The sequence below is a fragment of the Stenella coeruleoalba genome, assembly GCF_951394435.1.
Source record: "Stenella coeruleoalba genome assembly, chromosome: 9".
NCBI classification, from domain to species: Eukaryota; Metazoa; Chordata; class Mammalia; order Artiodactyla; family Delphinidae; genus Stenella; species Stenella coeruleoalba.
The window spans coordinates 17707518-17728824 of record NC_137155.1 but is presented as its reverse complement, the minus strand read 5'-3'; the positions used below and the strand labels follow the sequence as shown (position 1 = coordinate 17728824).

Below are 21307 nucleotides of genomic sequence, written 5' to 3'. Positions count from 1 at the left end.
ATCGCCTTACCCCGCCTGCACAAACAACTTGGGTTCCCAGCTTTGGGTGCTAACCGGTCACAAAATCCTCACTATCATCCCTAAAACCTCAATTTATATTCCATGAATTTGGAATCTAAAATCTAAACAGAAGCTCCACTAAAGATCAGCTCTGCATTATTTAGAGGAGAGAAAATTGCAGAGCGTCATCGGAACAGCTTAAGGAAAATTTCAGCATCCGGAAATATTTCCCATCTATTAACAGCCATGTTTGCTATGTGCTCCCATAGTAAAAACATTTAGTCCCAATAACCATAAAATGTAATAATCAATTAAGCATTTCAAAATCACATTTAACTAGCCTTACTCCCAACTTACATATTCACAGTATGACAAATTAAACCTTAATACTGAAGGCATATTTACCATTATACCAATGACATGCAATAAAGAAGTGCTCTTTCAAAACCTTACGGTCGGGCTCCCCTGGTGGCGCAGTGGTTGAGAGTCCGCCTGCCGATGCAGGGGACACGGGTTCGTGCCCCGGTCCGGGAGGATCCCACATGCCGTGGAGCCGCTAGGCCCGTGAGCCATGGCCGCTGAGCCTGCGCGTCTGGAGCTTGTGCTCCACAATGGGAGAGGCCACAACAACGAGAGGCCCGTGTACCGGAAAAAAAAAAAAAAAAACCTTACTGTCCAACACAGTAGCCACTGGCCACATGTGGCTACTGAACACTGGAAATGTGATTAGTCCAAACTGAGATGTGTTGTAAGTGTAAAATACACACTGTATTTTAAAGACTTACTACAAAAAGGAGACTGAAAAATATTTAGTTTTGCATATTACATGTTGAAATGATCTTTGAGATATATAGGTTTAAATAAAATACATACTATTAATCCCACCTGTCTCTTTTTAAACAGACTCAATCACCAGGACTAGAACATTTCAAATTACATACGCAGCTCACATGATATTTCTATTGGAAAGAGTTGCTCTAGAAAAACATTTAGAGCTTTTGAGGGGAAGGTAAGTATGCATCAGAAGACAGGGCTCTGAATAACTTCTATTATAGTTCCCTGTCACCATCTCTTTTATATACCGGTCACTTTGCAGGAGTCTTTAGTATGGGTGGAAAAGCTGTAACACAAAGTCATCACCGTACTCCTGCGAGACAACACAATCATACGGACCCTCCAACCATGCTTGCCTTCTGCAGCTGTGGCTTTCATAAGAAGCTACAGCATGTGCCAGCCAAGAAGGAAAGTTTTAAATGACATCAGTTAAGGATAATTGTAATTATCCAGCAGTTCTGGATAATTTCCCCCCGTGGAGCAAAAAGGCCTCAGAGCTTTAAGTATGGTTTGATTGAACCTTTGGACAAGGTATCTAGATGAAAGCAAGGGCAGAAAAAAGGATCACAGGTGATCCAGGAGGAAACCAGAACATGAGAAGCATTGAACTGAGTTTAAGGAAGACCCCTAGGGTGATCTACTTCAAGCGGGAACTCTTAAGCCATCAGTGTGAGCCCTGGATCTAATCGCAACGTAACCCCACCTGCACCTGTGGAATGCGTGTTACCTGAGCATTTGACTTTAATCATTAGCATCTCTGGATGTCACACCTCCTGTGAACTGGAATATTTCTGGTGACGGATTTGTTATCCAGAGCAGTGCTGTCCAATACAGCAGCCACTAACCACACAGATGGCTATGGGGCTGTTGAACTGCGGCTAGTGTGACTGGGAAGCTCAACTTCATTTTAGTTAACTTAAATTTAAATTAACACGCGTGGCTAGGGCTGCTGTACTGGCCGGCAAAGGTCTAGAGCCTTGCTCCCCCAAGTGTGGTGTGCAGACCAGCAGCACAAGTACCTCTGGGAGTTTGTTAGAAACACAAGGTATTTCTGACTCCATCTGAACTTCCTGAAATACATCCTGCAGTAACAGCATCTCCAGGTGATTCCTATGCACATTAACGTCTGGAAAGCACTGACCCAGAGTAGGGGGTCTTAGCTGAATACTACACTGTATAAAAAGTTAGCACATATGTGTATGTATAGGTGTACGCATGTGTATATACATGCTTTACCCCTTTCCTTCCCCTGAAGACCATGTCCACACTTTTTCCTTAGATTTTCCAAGGAGTTTGTGATCCAAAACAGAAGTTTTATCCTATAGAAATGTAGCCCCATAAAGTAAGAAAGCAGATTTCATTGAACAAAGAAAAACTTTTAAATTACCCTTTGTTATGCAGGCACACTCTTCAATTCATGAAGGGCAGAACCTGGCCATCCACGGCTTTGAGGTTCTTCTGCTGTGTTCTCACTTCTTCACTCATGCTACCCACACAGTTCATTCTCCTAGACTGTTTTTATGTTTCAAAATACCACATGTACACGCATTAGCACAGATAAGTAGTATAACATTTATATATATTCTATTTTGTATTATACACCCATACCCACACCCTGATTTTTTAGTGCAAAATTGGCCACAAAATGCACTTTAGTGCAAATACATACCGGTTTGTGCTAATTTGTACAGCCTGGAACAACTGGTGGAGTTTTAAGTACTGATGTGCTGTTGCAGCTGCTACCAATTTTTCGGTTGATTCAGGAATCAACCAGGAAAAAAAAATTTTTATTAGTATCATAGAAGTCTAGTTGTTATCTACAACATGTAACCATGAAGATTCGGGAATCAACCAGGTATCTTTTTAATTAGTATAATGGCAGTCTAGTTATAATCTACTACATGAAACCATGAACAAAAACAGTTGATGGTCAGCCGGTGGTTATTTAGCTTACTTTTCCATCAGTAGATAGCACTGGTTTTATATTATAATAAAAAACACTCATCCTTTATTATTTGTCTGGCAAAAATTTAGGAAACAAAGATTTCTTTTTTCAAAGATACTTTTATGTTGAGGATGCGGCTGCCGTCAGGCTTCGTAAACTTGCCTCACGGGAATCCTTCCCCCGCCCCCCCCCCCCCCCCCCGGCACACCTCCACTTTGTTAACAACAAGATGCTACGGCAATGATTTATTCCCAGTTGACTAAGTCCCTAGCATTAGATATGTCCCCAAGTCTCAAAATGGCTCTAAGAGTCTGCCTTGAATCATTATCCTCCACTGCTGTTTAAGAGGAGACATGCACAAACTGGTAGTCAGTTAATGCAGCCAGGAAAATTAACTCGTCACAAAGAGCCACAAGTAACAATACTTCAAAAATGAAGAAAACATAAGTTTAGCCTCACTTTTTTTTTTTTGTAATATAAATTTATAAATGCAGAAGTACGGAATGCACTTGCAACATGAAGAGTTAGGTTCCCTCAATAAATACTTTCTCACTAATCAGTCTGGTGAAGAATAACTTGCTAGCACTGGAAAGTACAAATAGACAAATCATACATTTAATACATTTGGCCCCGGTGGGGCAAAAGATTCTTTAGAAATTAGCCAGCTGAAAGGGTAATTTACCAGGAGGGTTCTAATCTTTTTTTAACCTCTGCAATGTGACAGACATCATTAAAATACCAGGGCTAAAATACAATTTTCCACCTTGTTTCCACTGCCAGATACAGGACGAATGTCATCCACATTCCCGTGGTGGAGTAGGGTGGCTTTTCTCTATCCCGTTCTTTTCCATCCAGAAAGCACGCTGGAAGGCAAGTGAGTGGTGCTACTGTAAGAATAACCTTGATGCCAGTCTAACATGGTCAATCAGTCATACAATTGGACACGCCATCATATTATCTCACGTCCAGTCACGACACACCTTTTCTGAGGATCTCTCATTCACTTAGTTTCTCACCTTCAGCAGGGCCAACATTCTCATTTGCATTCAGTTTAAGTATTTATTTCATTTATTAACATAACCAATAGAACTGAGTGTTTTAAAATATTTATTATATTTCGTTCTAGAAATGATGGTACAATTACGTCACACACCTTTGGGAAGGCATATTTATGCTTTCACACCAGAGCAAAGTTTTATGCATGGCCAGAACTGGAAATACCTAAGCCGTGAATAACAAAGGATAATGCTGTTGATAGGAGGAGCCCTTGTAAGTTTTCAAAAGCTTTCTTCTCTATCATTTATTTTCGGGCAGATATCAATCAGTCCAGTGGAAGGAGTTCTGAACATAAAAGGCACCTAGAATAAAAATTAGACCTTAGCTAACAAAAAGAGGTGCACATGTTTACATCAAGAAAAAAAAGCCCTATTGATGCAACGCTCCTGCAAGCCAATGATAATAATAAATGCAAAAGCTATTGCAACTGAAGTCTATAAACACTTACCTGAACCTGGTTCATGAGCTGGATAATGACAATCACTTGGTGTTTTTAAACTTGTGGATGTTTTATCACCATTTAAACAAACATGAGTACTGTTATTTATATTCACAGGTTCTAGGGGGAAGGCTCACTCTAATTATTTATCCATAGCCAAGATTTGTTTTGCTTTCTCTTAAAATCCACTGCTATGTACTCCATTCATGGATGCGTTAAAAATCACTGTTGTCAAAAAAAAAAAAAATTACTGTTGTCCTTCGAAGAATGTAGCAAAACCTAACACTGCTACTTTAAACCAAATTCCTTTAAATGATTATAAAGCCAGTAAAGCTGACGTTTTACTATGATTTAAGCACCTGAAATATATTCTAACCAACTGATATTCTCTGAGCTAGAATCAGGATCCTCAAAATTTGTATGTATGTACAAATACTGCAAATTAAGCTAATAAAAACTTGGAAAAATACAAACAGCTTTTTTAGTACAAAGATCCAAAATCCACATAGGGGTCTGTACTAAGAGGAAAATGAACAGGAAGCCAGCAAACGTGTCTGCATTTTCTAATCTGGAGACAAAGGCCTCAGCGGAGCCAGGTGGTATTCAGCTGGGTCTGGTTCTTGATGCTGGTATCCATTTTTAGCACTTCGCGAATGGCCATGGTCGCGTAGGTAGAAGGAGGGAGAGAAAAATCCATCTTCAGAGCTCTGTATTTGCCTTCTGCCAGGCAAGAAAGAACAGTCAGAAAGTAAGGCAGCTGCAGACAGACTGGGGCGAGTCACATAATCTCTATACAGATAAAAGAACTGTGCTCCTTTCTTCAGCCTACTTCCCATGGGGCCTCAGAAAATGAGGCATGGAAGTAAGAGGTCTGTGAGTGAAGGATCCAGCTGAATCCCTATAGTAATTCTACCTGGAACCTTCATAGAAAGGGTAGGTGACAGAAGAGCATAGGAGAGAAACACACGTAAAATGAAAAAAAAAAAAAATTTACAGTACAGGGTGAAAACAGACAAAGGAATGGCAACAAGAATTTGACAATGAAAAGGCATTTGTAGACTCTCTTGCTGGGTTTTCACTTAACTTTGTTAACTCTCTATGGGAGTGGGGAGGATATTCAATCACCTAATATCACAACCTTCTATAATGTTCATTCATTTTCAGTGGGAAATACTCTTTTAATCACTGACCTCCAACTGTAATCATAAAACTAAGATGACAAACACAAAATAGAAATCATAGAATGGGTTGCGAGATGGTGGTGATTATAAGATTTTTTTTTTAAATATGTTTTTGTATGAGAAAACATTTCAAAGTTGACACAGAACTGATGGCTGAGTAAACTTACCAGAAGCAAACACTGGTGGTGGTTTCCCTTCTAGGTTGTCCACATCTGTGTTGAAGAGTGGAATTTTAGGATCATCATATGCAACGACTTCCCTTTGAAACACATAAAGAAAAGTGTGAATGTGAATTTCCATAACAGGCACTAAGTTACTCATCACCATTTGTTCAGCAAGGAAAACACACAGGCCTAGTGTAAATAATTCTAGGTGGGAGTATTCAATAACAGAATACGGCCATATTTTATAGAGAAATACTATATAGCAAGGTGACAGATGATGCCAGCCTATGGTAAAAATAAAAAATGTTTCCCTAGGATGGAAATTCCTTTTGTATGTAGTTGGTAAGTAGTAAACTTCACTTGGCAGAGATGCAACTGAATTAATCACAGCATCTGTACTTTCTCCAGGGCGGTTATCACCACTAACACCACCATGTTGCTGTGAGAAACTGCTCTCTGGCAAGATGGAGGCCAACTCTGTCAGCCTCTTCCCACAATCCAGAGAAGAGGAGGGAAAAGGAAAAGGGAGAAGAGATGGAGAGAAGGAAGAGAACTTCCTGACAGTGGGCAACTAGTCCAGGGTTTAATTGTTTAAATTATCAAATAAAGCTTTACATAATACTAGGTATTTAAAGTATTTTAAAATGGGTAATACAAGTATCTTTTTCTCTCTAGAAACATGATAATGAAACAACCATATCAGTGTGGAACTCAGAGCTAATTCTGAGTAAGGTAACTTGAAAATCTCAGTTTTTTAGGAATAGGGAAAAAGTTCATTCTCTGCACATCTCTTCAATAATTTAGCAATGTCAGTAAGATGTAAACTTAGCCACTTTCACTATATATTTGAATTCATTTATCTCCTGATAATTTGAAAAATACCAGGTAGTAGCAGTAATGAGAATAGTATTCAATAACAGCAATAACACTTTTATGCCAGGCTGTAAGCAATGAAAAATATTTATATAATGAACAAGGTTAAAATCTAGTAGTTCAGTTCTATTTCATTCCAGACTATTACTCACCAGCTGACATTCTGCGGACGAATAATGATCTTTCGGTAGGCCCCTGATAAGGAATAATCTCTAATTTTGTGTCTCATGTTGTCAATATCAAGATTGTCCGCTGTGAGCATTTCCCTGTAGGCTTCACTAACTAATATAAAACAAAATCAGTTGGAATGCAGCATGTCAGCAAGCTACCTTGAACTATAGAGAGTAACATAAATTGTCACCTTAACAAAATTAATCATCTCAATTTAACAATCCAATCTGTTCTCTGGAATTAAAACGTACTGACTTACTAACTAGTACTAGGTGTCTCCCGTTTAGGTTTGGTCGACTTGTAGGTTATTTTTGCAACCAGGCACAGTATCTGGGGCTAAGGGTCCCAAGATGGCTACAAAAGGCCATTTCATCAGAAGTTACTCAACTACAATGTATATGTACTCAGAGTTGGAAGAGACCATATACAGAGCCTCTAACTCCTTCCGGAAGAAGGTAGTTATAAATAAATGTATAAAAATAAGAGACCTGGGAACATCATCTGGCTCACCCTCGCACCTGATGTAGAAACTTTTTTACAGCACCAGAGAGAGACAGTCATCCAGCCTTTGCTTTCACGTTGCCATTTACGGGGAGCTACCACTTTGTGAGGCACGCAATTATTGGAAAATTTTTTCTGTGCCATGCTGAAATATGTCTTCGTGTGACTCCTGTCAACTGCTTTGGAACACAGATTAATTGCTTTCTTCCACATGTGTTCGTAAGTACTGGGCCTTTAAGCCATGATCTCCTCTAGACCAACAAGTTCCTCCAACCGTCCCTCCTTTGATATTTCTGTACTCCCCACTGACCCCGCATCTGCCTTGGGTAACAGGCTTACGTTAATAGTAACACCGGATACTTTTCATGTAGACTACCACCAAACTGGCCTTTTCCATCTGTACACTTGATCTTTGAACGTAAACATGAGAATTTACATTTAACCCTATTAAATGCCCTCTGCAGTTCTTTTTAAATACTTATTTTCCATATAATTAATATTAACTATTTTGGGTTATACTACTTGCAAATATGATAAGCAGATTTCTTTACTCACGTCATTCGTAAAAAACGTTGGTTAGACCAGGGTCAAGGAAAGACTCCCTCACGACCCACTTGTGAGGACAGCAGGGATCCCTAACTGAGCCCTGCTGACACCAAGTGTGCCTACGTCATGAATCCACATGCCCGAACCACCACCCAGCCAGTCTGTGAGCCCCTGTCTTGGCCACGAGGTCTCCACAATCGGCTCTGTCAAAGGCTAAGCTGAATGTATGTTTTAACTGATACTAACTAGCCCAAAGTTTCTGACCTTGAGAGGTACCAGAAAGAAGAAAAGAATGCTTTCTTTTTCTCTCCTGGAAAGAGGGCAAGTGTGGCTCCAAGCATCTCAGTGCCTTCCTTCTCTACCTCCTGGTACTGGTCTCCGGTTCCTCGCTGCACCACCTGTGCCATCCACGCAGCACAGGCAGGCCACCCCACCCTTGTCTACCGCCCTTATTCATTCTCCCTGCTCTTGTCTAATCCTTTTCCCTCCAGGAGGCCAACCTCACACAGCAGTCTGATTAGTCAACATGTAAATGGCAGACTACCACTCAACTCTTTTATAAGTATTTGCCTTATCAAAGAAGGGTGTTAATCCTAATCATTCTGTAATTTCAAGGAATATAACGTTGATAAGTAAACTAATTCTGGGCTCTTGAGAGAAAAGATGTTTTAACAGGAAAACACCTCCGACAGACCAGCCCTGGTGAGGAGTAAACTTCCAGGGTCAGTTCCACCAGGGTAGTCCCATGCTCAGGGCTGTTTTCTTTTTTACAATTTCTGAATCCTTCAACAGTAAAAGTTCCAATTCCCCTGTCAAAATGGCATCCATGAAGGTACAGAAGTAATTCTTATCAGCCTCTGGGGAATGGGAAATAAGGGTAGGGAATACTAAGATTCCAGTTTGTAAACTTCTGAGCCCACTGACTCTTGAAACACAATGAACAGGTATTACTTAACACGGTTTAAAAAAAAAAAAAAAGGTTAAAAAAAGCAACGTTAAAGTATAATTATCCATTCTCTTTCTCAATGACTCTTTCCAAACCCTTCCATCCTTAGTAAGAATTAGTGAATTTCAGAAATTTTAAATAACAGTGCCAATAATAACAGCCACAACAATAAGGATACCAACACTATCACCATCACCACCACCTCCACCACCTGGTTTCTTAATTTAAATCATCCATCTGAATGCATCTATTTCAGGGAGACTTTTATAAGCAAACATGGCTTATGTATGTTTGAAATCTAAACATTTTTTTTTTCAAGTCGGATGGAAATTAAGGTTCTAAAATCATATTTAAAATACGGATTTTTTTTCCCCTCTCTCGACTCTTGGCTGCCAGTGGCTTAATTATGTCCGACTTTAACTATCTTCCCTGGAGGGAACTTACTTTTATGCTGGGGGTAGATAACGTCAAAACCAGGCAAGGGCATTACCACATCATGGATGGAGTAATTATTAACATCGTCTTCGTCAATACAGGTAACTGCAGCTGAAAATATACCAATGGATAAATTAAGAAGAATTAAGAAAACAGGCAGTATTTCCACAAGCCCAACCTTCTAAAATTACACATCTAAGCAATCAGAAATGCAAGCGTGCCCAGGTTCACTGCCCCATGAAGCTTAGAGAAATTAATTTGGAATATATACCTTTCTGTCTTTTCTATTCTACCCGAAAAATAAATATCGTGGATTCAGAAAAAGTAGAAAACTAAAAATAATCTATTTCTCAGCTGCACCCTCACGTTTTAGGACTCCTGGCTTTTAGCTTCTTTTTCCTCATCAGACAACACTACAAAATACTATTTGGAAAGTCATCACAGATGAATGCATTTTGCTAAAAGCATAAACAATGGGGGAAAAAAACCCCGTCTGTATTTAGAGGATGAAATGTGGTGGAACAGGGGACATTAAAATACACCAGATGTGATCAATATTGGGTGAGGAAAAATTAAATCAGGAAAAGATTAATTAAAATTTCCATACAAATGAAAAGCTTAGTGCATTTACTGGGCACACCTGCAGATGAGCAGACTGTCTCCAGGAAGTAGCCAGGAAGAAACGGACTTTGGAAACAGACTTGATTTGATTCCCAGACTTCTCTCTCCCTTTTTAATTTTTTTAAAAAATTAATGTTTATTTATTTTTGGCCACACTGAGTGGCATGTGGAATCTTAGTTCCCCGACCAGGGATCAAATCCACGTCCCCAGCAGTGGAAGCGCGGAGTCTTAACCACTGGCCCGCCAGGGAAGTCCTAGCCTTCTCTTTTTTTTTTAACCAGCTGTGGAACTTGGGGTAAGTGACTGAACCTCGTGTGAGGAACAGAGAGAATGCTTCACAGTAATACTGAGCTTTAAACTAGAAGATGCAGGTAAAGGGCTTACTTAGCAGAAGGCCCAGCACACAGTAAGGGCTCAACAGCAGATGGGACTGTTTGCATGTCTTATGAACATTTCAGGCACAGAGTGTGCACTAAATGTCTACGATATCACAGCCCCATGTAAAGTGCACTCCAGTCTTGTGTTGACTTAAAGAAACTCTTTAAGACTGGCCAACGACAGCAGGGAGGCTGAAGTGCACCCAGAAGTGTAGAGAAGTATCAGCTAGACCCAGATCAGGGTTTGCAAAGGGATCTTAGGCAACACTTAGTCCAAATCTTATCCTAGTTGAGGAAATGGAAGCCCGGAGAGAGTCAGGTGCATATTTTCGAATCAGATGCCTATTTTTCATTACATATGACAGATCCATACCAGTCAGTCTGAGCTTACAATGTCTTTCCCTTTCAAGCTTACCAGACAGCTATCTTAACCAGCAGCCAGGCTGGATGTTAAGCACTAGTGTCAAATAACTGAACCCAAGTTTGGGTGAGCAAGGATGGTGTCTGCCCTTTTACCTCCTTTGAGAACAAGGTCCCCCGGGACAGGGTTCAGTCCGTACTCTTCAATCCTCTTGCTCACCATGTTGTTCCACACATAGCTCTGATAGCTATGAATATACATTAAGCGATTGTTTCTTGGTATCTGACGGGATAAAAATAAAAAACAGGCAAGAGAAAAAAATATATACATTCCAAATATTAAAAGTACTGTACTTTCCAAGACATCCCACTTGTTTAGTGGTGCCCCTAGTCCAAGAAACTCGTAACTTCAATCTCCCATTTTTCTAACAGCCTATAGAAACAGTAACTGACACACAGCCACCAATTTTAGAGACGGAAGCCCTCAGACTAGGGGGTGTTCATGATCAGCAGCAGCTGCAGCGGCTCCCGTTTTGCACCCACAGTTCAGACGTTCATGTGAAGAAAGCAAGTGCTTTGGAATTTATACCCTAAATCAAAGATACAGACTTCAAACTCAAGGAATTTACACCTCAATCATAGAGCTAACAGTGCTTTCTAATTCTATGGAAGGAGAAAGCCTGTATGACTGAACTGACGACTAATTTCCTGCAGCAGGAATCCTGATTTTTTTGTACATCTGGGGGAGAGTAATCAAGACTTACAGTTAGGAGTTAAACTTTAGTCTATCTGTACTATAGTACACAAACACCAGTATAGGCTACACTTACCATGATGCTACCCAGTCTTGAATCACCACAGAGAAACCACACTAAAATGTAGTCATTTAGGTCACTCACTGCGCAACCCTCTCACTGAAGCAGGTTACAGCTCTGATGCTACAGAGACTAAGAAATGAACTCTATGATGGGTTCTGAATTTCTCAAATACCAAGACACTTTTTAAATTTCCTCGTAGGTATTTTCCACACAGATGCTTTCCTCGTGCCTTGCATGTTAACAACCACTGCCCCACTGCCTGCACCCACCACCCTCCCCCATCACCACCCAGGGTCTCAGCAAGGATCCCGCAGGCAACACCCCTCTCAGAGATCGCCAAAGGATCCTTATTTACCTTCTGTTCTTCCAAAATTTAGTAAAATATTTAAAGATAAAAAGTTCAAAGCATTGAGCCACCTCGAGTCAGTGCCTGACTTCACAAATTGCACTCACTATGCCAAATGCAGAGACTATATTCTTCAGTCCGTATTTTGAAAGTCCTCGGAGAAGCTGCCCTTCCACACACCTTTTGACAGGTAGTTTTCGGAGGGCAGCGGCTGGGTCTTTGGTCTTCGCCCATTCCTCCCTGCATTTAACCAAGTACCCCTTTTCAGCTGGTGGGGGGAAAAAAAGCTGTGATTAAACAATTTATCCAAAAGACAGTTCTATAATTTAAAACACTTCACAGAGAACACAAAATTAGAAAGTGCTATTTGTAAGACAGATACTCTGAAGCGCTTTTGGTCACCTGAGAATCATCATCAGAAAGTGAAAAGATGGGAAGGGCAGAAAGTTTACAGAACTAGATGGCTTTCAACATGCTACCACCCCAGGACTTAAAGCCAATGACTTCATTATCAAGCTGACTCAACATCAGACAAAACCTTGGTAGTCCTTTCTTCCTTCCCTCTCTTTTTCTATTGTATTGTCAAATTTAATGGGTTACTTTCCATAAAATTAGATAACCTTATCTCTTTTAACTTGCAAATGAATAATTATCCAAAGTGGGCAGAATTATTTTGCTGATTTGTAAAGTGGTACTTAAATCCTTTTCCATACAGTATGACATTAGTTTTTAATGAACTCTCCAAACTTAAAAATCCTCAGTGTGTTTTTGCCAAGTTTTTATATTGTATTACATTTTGCTTTAAAAAATAACCACCAGTGAAATCTGTTTGGATTCCTATATGTTCAGAGATTTAATACGGCATGGAGAAAAGGAAATGAATGTATTCATTTATGAATTAATAAATTAGATGAGCTAAAGACCTGAAAATAAGATATAAATTATAAATCTCAAATATATACATAAAACTTGTGTAAAAAAAGACATAAACTATACTTTTTACTTTAAAAACAGTTTTAAAAATTCTGAAATAATGATCCCAATTTGTACCTATACTTCAATTCAAAGCAATTCTACGAATACCTAGTCATATATTCTTTTTTTTTTCTTAAGATTATTTTTATTCTCACCTCCAGAACGGGGTTTCAATATTAAATCCATGACTTCAGCCCAGGAGTTTTGTAGTATAGCTCTAAAATTAAACAGCATTTAGTTTACTTAATTTTGCATTAAGATGAATTTTATTTGCCCAAGCCTGTGGAGTAACAAACCATATTAACTTTATATATTTTATTAAACTTAAAATAAGCAGAAAAACTAATATAACATAGGTTTCAAATGTAAATGTCAAAAGAACTTAAGAGAAGAAAATTAAAAATATAATGTTTACTCATAACATTTAATATCATTTCACAGTTTTAGAAAGCTGTTATAGTATAAATACTACCTAGTCATGCTTTAAGCTGTTATACATGGTATTATCTGTATAAATCAAAGTTGTCTTTATATACTAAAACTTATTTGAAACTTCTCAAAAAAAGTCTCCCATGTTAAATACTTTCTTGCCTAGATAAAGAGAATAAATACAATTTATCCTTCTCTATTATTCTTGCCAAAATGGAAGTATCTTTACATTTGCTGATTATAAGTTATACATGCTTCTTTAAAATTAAACAGTACATAAGAAAGGTTACCTGATATCTAACCTTTAAAAAATAAACACTGTTAACACTTCAGAGAGTAGTTTTCAAGACTTACTTGATCTTTAAGTGTATGCAGTTTTTTCTTTAACTTTTATTATATTCTCTTTTATCACACAGAGGTTGTATTTCATGTATCATATCTGAACATTTTTTATGGTTAAGATTTCTGCTCTTGGAGTCATACTGAGAAAGGCCCTCCCTACCATAAGAAAATTAAAATCCCTTCTATTAATTTTTCTGTTTTTCTACTTAACTAGCGTTTTTATTTTTCACGTTTATCTATATATTTCTATGTATTAAATTATACAAAATGATGTTTTATCTACTGATGAGATCATATGGATATTTAACCTACTAATGCAATGAATTAGATTAATAGATATCCCACTGCTGGCCATCCTTGAAGTCCTGGAACAAGCCATGCTCTATCAGTCTTTAAATATACTCCTAAGTGACACGTTATTCAGCTGCCTAGGCCTTCAGTAACATTTCCAAAAAGAGTACAATATTAATTCAAGACTAGGAACTAGTGGGCCAGATTTCATGGAAAAAGACTTCTGTGCTCAAAAACCTTTGTTATCTGGCTGGCCACTTGATTTTGTAAATAGTTTTATTGGAAAACATCCGTGGTCCTTACTTTATGTATTATTTCTGGCTACTTTCACACTGTAACAGCAGTGCTGAGTAGCTACTACACACACTCCATGGCCCACAAAGCCTAAATATTTACCTTTACGGAGAAAGTCTGCCAATATCTGGTGTAACATATTAAAATTTCTCAACTACAGGACTTTTTAACACTTTTAAGATACTACCACACACGTGAAGGTTCAGTATATATCGCCATATTAAAGATGGATATATTTGGTTTATAACAAGCCATCCTATCTGGCTCACCACACATTAAAATGTTTTCTATTTCTCTGACAGTATCTTTCCTTCTTCCACCTTCTTTTTTTATTTTTTTAATTTTCTAAAAAATAAATTTATTTTATTTTTTTTATTATTTTTGGCTACGTTGGGTCTTCATCACTACATGCGGGTTTTCTCTAGTTGCGGTGAGCGGGGGCTACTCTTCGTTGCGGTGCGCGGGCTCCTCATCGTGGTGGCCTCTCTTGCTGAGGAGCATGAGCTCTAGGCAGGCGGGTTTCAGTAGTTGTGGCACGCGGGCTCTAGAGCGCAGACTCAGTAGTTGTGGCACACGGGCTTAGTTGCTCCGTAGTGCGTGGGATCTTCCCGGACCAGGGCTCGAACGCATGTCCCCTGCATTGGCAGGAGGATTCTTAACCACTGCGCCACCAGGGAAGCCCTAAGTTTTTTAATATGGTATAAAAGTAAAGTTCCAACTTCATTTTCTTTTTCTTGCAGGTGGATAGCCAGTATCCGCAACACTTACTCGTTGAAAAGTTATCCTTTCGCCAACTGAATGATCTTCTCACCCTTGTCAAAAATCATCTGACCATATATATTAGGATTTGTTCCACTTTTTTTTTAAACGGTTTTACTGAGGTATAACTCACATACCACATAATTTATCCTTTAAGTGCACAACTCAATGACTTTTAGTATACTACAGAATTTTGCAACATTACACAATCAATTTTAGAACATTTTCATCACCCCGAAAAGAAATCCTAACCCTAACCCATCAGCAGCCACTTATTCTCCATGACCTCTGCCCCATCAACTTTCTGATTCTATGGATTTGCCTAGCCTGGACATTTCATACATAATGAATCATACACTATGTTGCCGTTTGTGACTAGCTTCTTTCACTGAGCATGTTTTAAAGGTTCATTCAAGTCATAGCATGTATCAGTCCTTCGTTCCCTTTTACTGCTGAATAATGTTCCATTGTATTAATATGCCACATTTTGTTTATCCATCTATCAGCTGATAGACATCTGGGTTGTTTCCATAATTTTGGCTGCTATAAATATCAGTGTAAATTTTCATGTTGGACATATGTATTCGATTCTCTTGAGTATATTCCTAGGAACACAATAGCTAGGTCATATGGTAACCCTATTATTTAACCGTGTAGGGAAAACCCAGACTATTTCCCAAAACGGCTGTACCATTTTAGATTCCCACCAGCAGGTCATGAGAGGTCCAAGTTCTCCACATCCTCAACAATACTTTTTTTTTTCTTTTTTGGCTGCATTGGGTCTTCGTTGCTACACGTGGGCTTTCTCTAGTTGCAGCGAGCCAGGTCTACTTGTCGTTGCAGTGGCTTCTCTTGTCGCAGAGCATGGGCTCTAGGTGCGCAGGCTTCAGTAGTTGCGGTGCACGGGCTCAGTAGTCGAGGCATGTGGGCTCTCGGGGGCATGGGCTTCAGTAGTTGTGGCTCACGGGCTGTAGAGCACAGGCTCAGTAGTTGTGGCACAGGGGCTTAGTTGCTCCACGGCATGTGGGATCTTCCCGGACCAGGGATTGAACCCATGTCCCCTGCTTTGGCAGGTGGATTCTTATTTATTTATTTTATTATTGGCCACGTTGGGTGTTGGTTGCTGTGCGCGGGCTCTCTCTAGTTGCTCCTCGCTGCGGTGTGCGGGCCTCTCATTGCAGTGGCCTCTCATGTTGCAGAGCACAGGTTCTAGGCATGAGGGCTTCAGCAGTTGCAGTACGCAGGCTCAGCCGTTGTGGCGCAGGGGCTGAGTTGCTCCGTGGCATGTGGGATCCTCCCAGACCAGAGCTCGAACCCGAGTCCCCTGCATTGGCAGGTGGACTCCTAACCACTGCGCCACCAAGGAAGCCTGGCAGGTGGATTCTTAACCACTACACCACCAAGGAAGTCCCCCACCCATACTTATTTATTGTCTGTCTTTCTGATTTTAGCCATTGTACTGGGTGTGAAGTAGTATCTCATTGTGGTTTTGAATTGCTTTTTCCCAGTGATTAGTGATTCCTTAGTGATGTCAAGCATCTTTTTATGTACTTATTGGCCATTAGTCTATGTTCTATGGAGAAATGTCTACTCAGATTTTTTGCCCATTTTTAGGTTATCTGTCTTTTTGTTTTTGAGTCATAACAGTTCTTTAAATATTTTGGATTCAAGTCATTCTTCCACCTTTAAACTATAAACTGAGGTTTTTTTCTTTAGGTGGTCCTGTGGTGGTAACAGTGGGCTACTCTGAAACTAGGAAACATTCTTGTGTTTTACAAATTGTTGGTTAGGAATTCTGAATGGATTATATACTGACTTTATACTTGGGCATGTTAATGCAACTTTGGCCCTGAATAAATCTGATGTCATTTTCATTAGCTATTTTACATTATCTTTGGAGTGCAAAATTTACAGGGTCCCATGGCTGCTGTTCTGCCGAATTAGCTACAAATTCAATGGGTGATACAGTCTTCTCTTAAATATTCTGTCTCACAGTACAATTAGCATCTTCATTATCAATGTCCTCTGAACATTAGCAAGATTGAAAATATTATCTTTTATTATCTAATAATAGTGATTATTATTTATTACAGTGTTCTTCCTGGCAACATTTTTTTTCTCTGGTTAGTATATTCTAATTTTAATATATTACTTTCCATTTATTGAGCACTTCCTATCTGCTAGGCATAGAAACAGGTATTGCATAGACTTCATCTTACTTCATTTTCACCACCCCTGTGAGGTTGGTGTTATCCTTTCCATTTCACAGATGACTAATGTGAGGCTCAGAACTGAAATCTGACTTCAATGCCTGAGGGGTTTTGTTTTGCCTTTTTTTTTTTTTTTTTGGCTGAACCGCAAGGCTTGCAGGATCTTAGTTCCCCCATCAGGGACTGAACCCAGGCCCTAGGCAGCGAAAGCGCACAGTCCTAACCACTGGACTGCCAGGGAATTACCCGCTTCTGCCTGAGCTTTTAACCCTAACACTGCCTCAAAGAGGTAGAGGAAATACTACATGACATTTTTCATTTTGTGCTCTTAAAGATGCATGAACAAATGCAACTTCATGGAGTCAGCTGCTGAACCATGGACTGATTCAAGAAGAGCCCCTCTATTCTCAGTGCTGCACCTGACCAACTAGTGAGCCTGGGCAGGCGCCCTAAGCCGAGATTTCATCTTTGCTAAAATAAAGCATTTGAAGCACCAGGAAGAACATGAACTAAACCTCTCAGATCACTTCCAACTCAGACTTCCACAGTTCTAACTGCCAGGTGAATAATTATTTAGGTAACACAGTCTCTGCTGGACAGCAGGATAGCATAAGTAAGTTTATAAACCCAAGTATTTATTGATGGCATTCCCACTCTAGCTCGCAGTACAGAGATTTCCTGTTATCTCAAAACTAATCAGAGAGTTATTAAAATAAATTTTACTTGCTAATTGCACCCTATACCACTTTCTTTAAAGGATGGGGGAAGGGCAGGTACAAGTTTAAGAAACTAGGAAGCACTTGTTAACAGAGATCATAAACTACACCATCTCCTTCAGGCTACTTTGGGTCTGAGTTACCCAACTGCTACTGTTGGGTCACTTACTGAGCCAACATTTACCTGTAAAAAAGAAAATAAAATAGAATCTCTGGATGGGCTATCAGGGGAGAGAGAAAAACTTTACTTTTCAAGTTATATCTTTTTGAACTCTGATTTATTTTTTCACCTTGTGCATGTATTATCATAAAACAGAAGGAGGCTGTGGATCAGTTGGTCATCCAAAAGGATGAGACACACTGCTTCGTTTCGCCCAGATTTCCATTTTTTCTAGGAAATCTAGAAATAATTAAAAACACCACCAACAAAAAACATCCTGCTTCTTTTTTTTTAAGGAGAGAGCTCTTTTAGACGAAAGTTAAGAAATTAAATACAAACCTTCCAACTTGATATGTGGGGACGGCTGTGGTTCCAAACCTTTGCATTCCATAGTAGTTAATAAATCCAATCTCCTTGAGAGAGTTCATGGCTTGTTCCACTTGGTCGTCAGTTCCAGTAATATTTCTGTAGGGGCCCAAATTACCCAGAGAAAAAAATGTACAGGCCAACACATTCAGGGATGCATATCACAAGTGACATGGCTTGGCTTCTCTGCCTTTCCCTTGCCCCCTGCAGCTTTCTACCTCCTGAGGACACTGTCTTTTTAAAAAATTGTGACATATACACAACACTAAATTTACCTTTTTAGCCATTTCTAAGTATGCAATACAGTAGCATTAAGTACATTCACAACGTTGTGCAACCTTTACCACTATCTTCATCTTCGCAAATCTAACCTCCGCACCTATTAAACAGTAGCTCTCCATCTCCCCGCCCGCACCTTATACCCCAGGTTACTTTTATTCTACATCCTACGTCTATGAATTTGCCTATTCTAGGTACTGAATATGAGTGGAATCATAGGCCGTCTTTTGTATTCAAGGAGACAGCTTCTTTCCAAAGGTGGGGCTGAGTTTTTAGAGGGGTGGGCGTGTTGGTACAAACACTGCAGCTGTGTTTGCTCTCCCAGCCTCATTGGGCCCCACCCCGCCTTCCCGGCTGCCACGGGCATCTGCACCAGCTCACTGGGATTAACAACTGTTCTGAACAGACTCAAGGTGACACAGCAAGACCCTCTCTGGTCTGCATTCATACCCACAGCTCTTTACCTGAGGACAACAGTGAAGTGATTCCCTTGAAGCTCTCCCAATTTCAGAGGGTTTTTCTGATAGCTGAAATTCCCTAGTTTAAAGTTCATCAAGCACTTATTCAAGTGGGCAAGTCTTTGTGCAGTTATTCTAAAAAATACGAAATAAAAAAAGGAGCAGAAAGAGGGTCATGAGCTATCGCTTGGCTAAAATGGTCTAGGACACTTTACTACAGAAAACAGCAGCTTGAAATGAGACTACACACTGTGACGATAGAAAAGAAAGGCACCGCAGCTGGTGGGGTGAGCCTACCTTTCATTTGCCTCTGGAATGTTCCTCCAGCATGAGGACACCTGTTCCTATTGGAATGATGTAACCTGGGCCATATTTATATTCTTAGAGCCTCATGTTACTTACATACTGATAATGGAATAGTATCATCTGTGAAATTTTCTAGTTTTTGTGAGGGAAGAGGGGTGAGAAAGGGAGCAGAGAGCAATCCCTACAGGTAAAAAGATAGTCATTAAGCATTAAAAAAGTCATATTTTCATTTTTGTCCCTCAGAAAAGTATTGTAAACTCACTACAGAAAACTTGGAAAAATACAGAAAAGTACAGAAGAAAAAAAAAATTCAGTTTCATCACCTGAAAAAAAAATCTGTTAATATCTAACTTTGAATTTCCTCCCATTCTTTCTTTCTTAAATTCATGTCAAATATATTTATATAATATTTATCTTTATCTGACTATATATATGTAGTCAGAATCCTACCATAATCTGTACCCTCCTGCTATCATTTAAATGGCATGATAAAATTTTCATGAAAAACTTCTTAACTTTTTTAATAGTAATACACATAGAAAAAGAAATACAGTACTGAAAGGCCTCTGTTCTATCTCTATCCCTCAATACCCCTCCCCACTGGCAGCCAACATTAAAAGTTTCTTGTCTATTCTTCTAGTAACACTTTCTGTACACACAGGTATACCTATTGTCTTCTCTCTTTTTGGAATTTCTTTGTAAGCTTTTAATACATACGTTATATATACAGAAAAGTGCACAGATCGTAAGTGTTCTGCTTGACGGATTTTCACAAAGTGAACACAACCATGTAACTAGCATCCAGATCTTCCCTTTCAAAAAACAATTTTTGTTACATTATAAATTGTTCAGCATCTTGCTTATATTCACTGAAAAAATGCATATTACAGACTTGGCTTATGCATACAGTCCTTCTAGAGCTGCCTCACTCTGTGTACAGCTTCGAAGAATGGCTGCTGCACTGCCTGGATCCTTTCTCTGACCTTTATCTGACCAGTCCCCTGTGATGGGCATTTAAATTGCTACCCATCTTTTGCTATTACAATCCATTCTATAACACATACCCTCGTATAGACTTCTTGGTGCATCTACATAAGTGAATGATTCAGACAAGCCCCTACAATTAGAAGGCAGGGATCTTAAATTTTAACGCCTATTGCCCTCCAAAACAGTTACACCAATTCACACTCACACCATTAATATGTAAGTGCCTACTTCCTCAGGCCTGTGTCTCCTCACACAGGATGTTATAAACCTTTTTGAGCTCTGTCAGGCTGATAAGTTAAAAATGCTACCTTGGGGCTTCCCTAGTGGTGCAGTCGTTAAGAATCCGTCTGTCAGTGCAGGGGACACAGGTTCGAGCCCTGGTCTGGGAAGATCCCACATGCCGCGGAGCAACTAAGCCCACGCGCCACAATTACTGAGCCTGCGCTCTAGAGCCCGAGAGCCACAACTACTAAAGCCCACGCACCACGATGAAGAGTAGCCCCCCGCTCACCGCAACCAGAGAAAGCCCACACAGCAACGAAGACCCAACGCAGCCAAAAATAAATAAATTTATTTATTTTTAAAAAATGCTATTTTGATTTTTATCTGAATGCTTACTATGAGAGAAACTAAACATTTCTTTATTATCTTGACTGTGAAGTACCTGTTCGTCCTACTACTTATTTTTTTATTGGATTGTTAATATTCTTCTGTTTTCATATATTAAGGAAATCTACCCTTTACCACATAGCTTGCAAATATTATCTCCCATTTTGTGAGTTTATTCATAATATTTTACACTTTAGAAAATTTCCCAACTTCATGTTAAAAAAAATCAAACTGGAGAAAATTGGCAACACTATAACGAAAGGTCTTATACCTCACCTGTAGATTTACCAATTGCTAACCATTTCCCAGATTTACTTTACATATATTTCTAGATATATGAACACCCACACATTACACATATACGCATACATACACACATGCAGGTAAAACCTATGTATTTTTCTGAACCATGTGAGAGTGACCTGCAGACTAGGGACACCTCACCCCTAAAGTGACTGCAGTGTGTCTCCTAAGAACAGCAGGGTCTCCCACGTTTCTAACCACCAGTCACC

The 21307-nt window shown here is 39.5% G+C and overlaps 1 protein-coding gene across 4 annotated transcripts in view; it reads right to left on the bottom strand.

Moving 5' to 3' along the window:
- Positions 1–1670: 1670 nt before the first annotated feature.
- PUS7 (pseudouridine synthase 7) overlaps positions 1671–21307 on the bottom strand; it is a 107709-nt gene continuing 88072 nt past the window's right edge. For 2 of the 4 annotated variants that reach the window (XM_079932076.1, XM_079932077.1), the window contains exons 8-16: positions 18900–19028; positions 18130–18255; positions 12745–12806; positions 11722–11882; positions 10607–10733; positions 9101–9202; positions 6645–6774; positions 5623–5714; positions 3713–4994 (exon numbers count right to left, since the gene is read on the bottom strand). In XM_079932076.1, coding sequence (XP_079788202.1) covers positions 4858–4994; positions 5623–5714; positions 6645–6774; positions 9101–9202; positions 10607–10733; positions 11722–11882; positions 12745–12806; positions 18130–18255; positions 18900–19028 — 1066 coding nt within the window. In that variant the 3' untranslated portion in view covers positions 3713–4857. Of the gene's footprint in view, positions 2347–2503; positions 2574–3542; positions 3643–3712; positions 4995–5622; positions 5715–6644; positions 6775–9100; positions 9203–10606; positions 10734–11721; positions 11883–12744; positions 12807–18129; positions 18256–18899; positions 19029–21307 lie in introns of those variants that run through there. The other 2 variants (XR_013829863.1, XR_013829864.1) reach the window with 2 other exon arrangements.